This window comes from Gavialis gangeticus, unplaced genomic scaffold, assembly GCF_001723915.1.
Source record: "Gavialis gangeticus isolate Ggan-Ray unplaced genomic scaffold, GavGan_comp1, whole genome shotgun sequence".
In the NCBI taxonomy this organism is placed as follows: Eukaryota; Metazoa; Chordata; order Crocodylia; family Gavialidae; genus Gavialis; species Gavialis gangeticus.
In genome coordinates, this window is record NW_017729030.1 from 66,611,655 (window position 1) to 66,619,337 (window position 7,683).

The window sequence follows — 7,683 nt, forward strand, 5'->3', positions numbered from 1 at the left end:
TGCCCCCACCCCCATGCCCCTTCCCCCAAAACAAACTTACCAGCTGGACCCAGCTGCCCTCCATGCTGCCAGGCTGTGCTCCCAGTCACCTGCGTGCTGCGCTTCGGCTGCATGCATGCACGCACAAGGCATTTATCGGTGGCATTACTGACCACATCAGTCCAAAAAAGCCGATTGCCAATACAGTCATTTTTTCTTATATCAGTGTCAATCCCACATGGGACCGATGCATCAGTGCACCTCTAGTTGCTGTTCTCTGAACCTGTGCTAGTTCTGCAACATCCCTCTGAAGAAGAGACAACCAGAACTGCAGTGCATCCAGAAGACACTGCTACTTACACATAGCCACAAAGAAGCTCGACTCTGCGATCCTGTTCTACATGCCAGTTAAATTGCTCATTAACTCTAGCCAGTTTTTGACTCAGGAAGACTTGACACACTCCTGCCACAACATGACACCACTTTACCATCTCTCTGCAGCTGATTTAACTGTCATTTTGAAACTATCTTGAGTTGTATTAGTGCAAACTTCACTGCAGACTTGAGCAATTCATTTTAACAACCATACACTGTTTTCCAGTAGTAAAACTAAGAAATCTCACACAGGTCCCCCCACAACATTCAAACCCATATTAAGAGTTAGGAATCTCATCCCAAAACACCAAGAGGGTAATATAAGAGTATCTTGCACAGATTGCTGCTTGAGTGAGAGCTGGCTGGCAGAGATTTAATCCAGACCAATATCCAGCTTCCCCAGTTTGACCTAATGTCTCACTTTTGATTTAGTTTTGTACCATTGTTCCCCTGACATTCTGGGAAGAACAATCCAAAACACAAAGAGGACATTGGCATTCTCTGATGTCTGACAGAGAGGAACTGAAGTACTCCCAAAGATGAACTAACCCACAAGAACTGGTTACTACATTTTTTCTCAAGTCTATTTCCACTCTGATGAATGAAGCTTTAAAAAAACAGTACATGTATGCATTCTGTCATGTCTTTACAGTCAGCATGAAACAACCCCTAACGTATTCCGTCATGTCTTTACAGTCAGCATGAAACAACCCCTAACGTATTAACATCACCGATTAAAAACAAACAAACAACCCCCCCCCTCACAAGACCAAGATTTTCAAAGGCAGAAGTCTTTAGTCAACAGGCTATGCTCCTTTCTCCAAATCTTCATTTTAAGCTACAAGATGCATAAAACTTTTGGCTTGTCCAAATATGAGTTTTACATTATAGCAGTTTGCCATATCTTACAGTCATTCAAGCTAATGTGATACAAAGTAAAAATATATGAACACAAAAACAGATTTCATTAATAAAGTTTCCAGTAATGTCTAAAACAATATAATCTCATTATGTTGGAGTTGCAACCAAGTCTCTAAACAGACACTCCAAGCAGAGATTTGTCTTTCTTAACCTGATAAACTTTCTTTCACTTAGTTGTAGCACTAATGCACAGTGCATACAATTTATTCTGTAAGACTGATGATTGTAGTGTCCCATATGATTACAGTGCTCTGTGCACAGCTTCCAACTGAGATTCCAATTCAGTTACCGTTTCACCTAGCTCCACAACTGAGTTTAAAACATGAACACTTCCTTAAAAGGTTGTTGTTGAGGCATTTAAAAACCACGCATTCTTTCTTTGTAACAAGCACTCAAGAGACTGAAACAGGAACCCAATTCCTTATCAACCATTTCAAGGCACACTGACTTGTTCAGGGGAAAAAATGAGTCGTCCAGAAACAAGTGACATTTTAGTGAGACTTTTCCCTTAAAATGGCACAGGATTATCTGTGACCCAATTCTACAGTTCATAAGCAACCAATATGGTCTTGGAAGGGAATTCCAGAGGAAGCTTTGGATATGCAAAACTGAAAGATTAGGCCCTTGGTTTCAGAAATAATGACACAGATTGAAAAAGTGGTCACAAAACCAAGCTGTACTTCCATTTCTGAGCACAAATTTTGCAACATCACTATGGAAAGTATTTAGCTTAAGGGCAGAAGGCTGCAAGCAACTGCTTGATTCAGTCCTAAAACATAATTAGGTTTTGAGAAATGGCGATCTTGTAAACACCTAGAATTTCAGTAGCAAAAATTAGGGAAAAAGGTTTATAAGCATGTAATTATGCATACTATTAGAAACAACAGCCCAGTCTCCTTGCCTCACCTCTCTGTTAGAAAGGCCCTGAACATTGTTCACTTGGAATGAAGCTACTCAGAAAATACAACTTACAATGCCTATTTTCTTAATCAATAAAATGAGAAGTGAAGTTTACAAGAAAAATTAATAGGTAATTAATAATTCCAATGTACAGCTATAAAATTATTTTGTTACTGCCCGACAAGATAAAGACCAAGAAGGGGATTTGGGGTTTTTTTTTAAATTAATACCCCTCCCTTCAACTCTTACTTTGTAGGAAGGAAAGAAGGAAGGAATGCAGGCAGGCAGTAGGTAGGTAGAAAGGCAGGTAGGTAACTGGACAGATATCCCACCAAGCCTGCGCAGCTCATTAACTGCTCCCACTGCTCACAATCCAGATATTAGATCATTTTGGAAGGGCAGCCCAGGATCCTGAACTTCCTTAATCCTTAGCTGTATACATATGCACTAGAATTTCAGGATTTTCCCCTGGTTATGTTTATATCAAGAACCCCTACTACATAGATTCCTACTGCACAGATCCCATAGGTGTATGCTTTTTCAATGCTTCACATTAACATTTAGTTTCAAGAGTTAACTTCTCCAAAATGAGTACCCAAAGGAGGGATCAGAACCATCTTCACCACACTTCAACAGGGTAGCATCATTCACATGCGTGCCATGACACATGGCAGAGCCATATGCCTAAAGCTGCAGTGCTTGGCAACCAACTCCACCCTAATCACTGACCACAATTCCAATCCTTGAGTAAAAGTTAATGAACTTCCTCCACTGGGGAAATGGACTCTTACAATAAAATGATGTAGTCAGGAGATTCAGGGGTAAACATCCTTCAACTGCAATTTCAGGAGACCAACTGCAAAAGCGGAAGTTTGCCATTAGAAGGGGAGGCATGACAGAGGCGGCTGTTGTGCCTTTTTCAGCTCTCCGGCTCCTAGCAGTATTCACTTGAGTTTTTGTTTCTCCACCTTTTGAATGCATTTAAATTCACCTGAAGTAAAAAACACTATAAATCTGGTTCTTTGTTCATCCATATCACAGTTACAGCACAGACATCAGCACTGCATATCCCATATATCCACAAACAGGCAAATGTGATATAGCTGACCTTTGGACTTCCTACTCATTTTCTTTCCCCTTATTTTGTGTTTGGTTTGGTTTTTAATTGATTCCATTCAGCATGAACATAAAATAAGTATCATCCATCAGGAAAAGTTCACTGTGTATTAACAAATGAAACAGCTACATCTGTAATATCTCACTAGCTGCTACTATACACAAGTACAGACTCGCACCCCCCTTCTATCTGACAAAGCACTTAGTACACCTAGAGGGAAATATAATCAACTGAGATAGAACACAGATTAGGAAGCAAAAAGACAGCTCTCTCTTTAAAAGAGACACATTATATGTATGAGCTGGAGCAGTAGCTGTCCTATGTTCAATTTAAGTACTATTCCAAATCCTTTCTAATTAAATACCCTCTATACACTGAAATCTCTCCCAAGTACTTTCATTAATGACACAGAAAACACCCCATAAGCTCAAAAGTGCACAGCTGAAAGTTTCTGTTGACTTTATGCCAACACATGCACTGATAAACTAAAACTTCCTTTTCTGGTGCTCTTTGAGACTATGAAACATGCAACAAGAATGGTGACAATAGCTTTATAAAGAAAGGAACCAGCACTCGCATATGTACAAAACAGAACCCAGAATTCCAATAACGTCATTTGAAAATGTCTGTGATATATAATAATCACATTGATGCATTTTTCAAACGCTGATCTGACATACACTTAAAATCTTCTTAGGATTTGAATGTTCTGAGTTTTCCACCCCATAATATGTTTTTTTGAAATGGCTCTTAAAAGTTGCAGCCCAAGAATTTTTAGGTGAACTGCAGAGCTGCTTCAAACAGAAACAGCATCTTTCAGTCTTCAAAAGGGCTTCCTGCTAGATGTAAACAGGCATCTTGAGCTTTCTGAAAGATTTTTCTCCTTAAATTCATTAAATAAAAAACCCATAATCATGCTTTTATCTACATTCAGAGTAGCTGCTTTAAGCTTTCCCTTTGTGGTGGTTCTTTTGGACACACAGATTCACATTTGTAAATAGCCCCCAAAGTGGAGGGGGCAGTGTCAGAATCAAAAATAAGAACTGCACAGTGGCCTTGGAAAAATCAGAAAAGTGCAAACTGGTGGACTCACAATAAACGCGAACAGCAGACAGGAAGACCTATTCTCAGGGACAAAACACAAAGAGCGTAGCTGAGAGGGCCAGACAAAGGCCGACCTAAACAAATAATCTGAGGTGGGTGGGTGGGTGCTGCTAGGCTTACTTTAACCTAGTCTCCTTCAAGCCATTGTCACATCACCACATGTGACCCACTACTGTACATGCAGGGAAGAGTGTTGCAGGGGCGGGGAAACTGCAGACAAAAAAATGATTCTGAGAATCACTGATCTGGAAAAAAGGAATGTGATACAGAGTTCTGCCAAACCTACTAATTAAAACAAGCTAATTTACACCTTACCTGGAAAAGTGTGTGGGTTGGGTGACCCTCTCTTAAGGCACTTAGAACAGAGGACGTGGACAGTATAGTACAGACCTGGCCATTCTTGAAGTAGTACATTCAGTTCTTCCACTAAGGGGGTTATGGCTTGCCAGGCCGTCCATATATTTGGTAGTGATGCGTGACTAGCAATAGACAGAGTATCTGGTTGCAGCGTGCCCCTGCCAGGCCTATAACTCACCACCACAGGCACCTTCCCCCGGTAGGCATAAATCTGGTATTTGCCGTCCGACCTCTGAACCACATGATTGTTAATTTGGACACTGTAGCGTGCAAATAAACCAGGTGGGAAGATGAATGGGAAACTGTATTCAATTTGCAACTGTTCAGCTACAAAAGACTGTCCACTCAGGTTGGTACCATTGATCCACGCCTCTGCGTGGGGAACCTCATTCTTCACATAGCAGGGAAACTTGTACCAGGCAGTAGCTCCATTCAGGGGTTTGCACTTAGGTTTATTGACACAGTAGCAGAGCCCCATCTTCTCCAGCAGCTCTAGGATGAGCCGCAAGTCCTCTTGGCTCTGGATATGGGGCTTGAGAAGCAAGCGGATAATGTGGGCAGGAAGGAGGCCATGCAGCAGGAACCCTTCCACATAGTGGTGGAGCTGAGCAGCTCTCAGTTCATCGATGTGAGTATCACTGAGCAGTTTCTGGAGCAGCACCGTGGCATCCCGTTGGCAGAAGACGTTAAGGATGTCAATGAGTCTTGGCAGGTTGTGGAACACATACTCGCGCAGGGTCAGGTGCTCCTCAAAGTACAGCAGCTTGCCACTTTCGTGCAGATAGGACAGGGCACTCTGCAGACGGTCCTCCGTTAGTCCAGCTTGCAAGCCTAGCCGGGCTGAGTCCCACCAGCTAAGCCACAGCTGCTGAGCCTGTGGCTGGAAATGCAGCTCCTCCAGTACCTCCCAGGACTTTGGCAGTACCCGGTGGAGGTTTGGGAAGATGTCCCGGTGCTCAGCCACAGAGAGGAGCTTGTCCCGCAGGCGCTGCACTTGGCAACGGTCTTGGCAGCTAAAGGGCAGCACTGGGGAGAGGATCTGTGGCCGGTGGTTGAGTAGATACTGGAATTGGGCTTTCTTGCGCCGCAGGTTCTTGTCCGACACCCCATAGAAGGCTGCGTGAGGGCTGGAGCAGCGGAGGTCGAAGTCCTGCCCCAGGGCCTCATCCACCTGGTGGGCTAAGCTCTGGAGGTCCTGAGCATCTCTCTTCTCCTGCAGGGCAATTTGATGGTGAATGTCCAGGCACTTCTCCTCCAGCTCCCGCTCGGCACAGAGGTCAGCATGGGTGCCTACCATGCACACCACTGCATGGGGCACCTTGGCACCTAACCAGTGCAGGAAGTACCCCACTGAGGGGTAGAAGCGCTGTGGGGCGTAGGCACTCAAATTCACTGCCAGTACATAGAGGGCTCCAGGAGAGAGGAAGAAAGACTGGATGACATCGTAGGTGGGGTCACCTGCCAGCTCATACACGATGAAGGTCAGGCCTCTCTCCGCATCTGCTGTCCAGTCAGTCACCTCAATGCCTTTGCTGCTGCCTGGCAGGCTTGCTACTACTGGGGCCAGGAGCGTGTCTGGCTGCAGCAGCATGGGACAAGGGTCTACCTGGGCTTCCCCATTAACTTTGGGGGTTGGAGCCAGGGGAACATCCTGCTGCTTGGCCTGCCTGAGCAGGGAGACTCTGGGGGACAGCCCATCTTGCTGCCTGGTGATGGGGCAATGGTCTAGCTGTGCTTTCCCAGCAGTTTTAGAAGCCGGGGCCAAGGGGGTGTTATTTTGCTGCTGCTGCTCCTGCTGCATGGAACATTCTCTGGGCTGGGATCTCCCAGCATCTGGAGATCCCAGGGAGGCTTCTCTCTGTCTCTCCTCCTCCATCAGGCATCTCCTCAGCAGGGTTTTGCCAGCATCTTTGAGGCCCATAAGAACCAACTTAAGCCGGGGCTTGAGAGCAGGCTGGGAGTGTGCCAATTCCTGCTGGTAGGCCGCAATGTAGGGGATGCCCTTCATGCAGACCTCGTAGGGGGGCTGGATGAGGGGGTTGTCCTTGATCTTCCAGAGGGTGACCCGGGAAAGCTGCCCAAAGCCCTCAGGCAGGATAGCGATCTGGTTGCCCTGCAGCACCAGTTCCTCCAGGTTGTGCAGCTGCACGATGGAGTCGGGCAGGTAGCGGAGACAGTTGTTGTCCAGCCAAAGGGTGCGGAGCTGCCGCAGCTGGCAGAGGGAGCCAGGAAGCAGGGCCAGCTGGTTGCGGCTCAGGTAGAGCTCCTCCAGGCCAGGCAGGGCCAGCACGGCTGCCGGGAACTCTCCCAGCGCATTGGAGGACAGGTTGAGCATCTTGAGCCGCTGCAGGCTGCCAAAGCCAGCGGGCAGGGCACGCAGCTGGTTCCCGTCCAGCATGAGGCTCTCAAGGGCGCCCAGCTGGCACAGCCCCTCAGGCAGAGCCGCCAGCCCGGTGCCGCTCAGCCACAAGATCTTGAGGCGGCGCAGGGCCGCGATGCCCTCAGGCAGGCACCGCAGCTGCCGGTTGCCAGAGCAATCCAGCTCCTCCAGCGCGGCCAGCTCCAGCAGCGGCGGCGGGAAGCCAGGCAGCTGATTATGGTCCACATCCAAGGCGCGCAGCTGGTGCAGGTGGCCCAGCCCCTCGGGCAGGCACCGCAGGTGGTTGAAGCTGAGGTCCAGCTCCTCCAGCTGGTGCAGCTCGCCCAGGCGCCCCGGCCCATCCGTGCCCAGCTGGTTGTGGCTCAGGCCCAGCTTGCGCAGCTCCCGCAGGGGCGCTAGGGCCTGGCCATCACCCAGCCCGTGCAGCCGGTTATGGCTCAGGTCCAGCTCAGCCAGGCGGCCCAGGTGGCGCAGGGCGGCGGCGGGCAGGCGCGCCAGGCGGTTGCGCCGCAGGCTCAGCACCCGCAGGTGCCCCAGGGCGGCGCCCAGC

General features: G+C 47.7%; 1 protein-coding gene across 1 annotated transcript in view; it reads right to left on the minus strand.

Annotated features, from left to right (window-relative positions):
• MFHAS1 (malignant fibrous histiocytoma amplified sequence 1) overlaps positions 1 to 7,679 on the minus strand; it is a gene marked incomplete at its 5' end in the record, with an annotated part of 110,371 nt that extends 102,692 nt beyond the window's left edge. Inside the window, one exon of the mRNA XM_019521854.1 lies at positions 4,712 to 7,679. Coding sequence (XP_019377399.1) covers positions 4,712 to 7,679 — 2,968 coding nt within the window. The remainder of the gene's footprint in view (positions 1 to 4,711) is intronic.
• Positions 7,680 to 7,683: the final 4 nt, after the last annotated feature.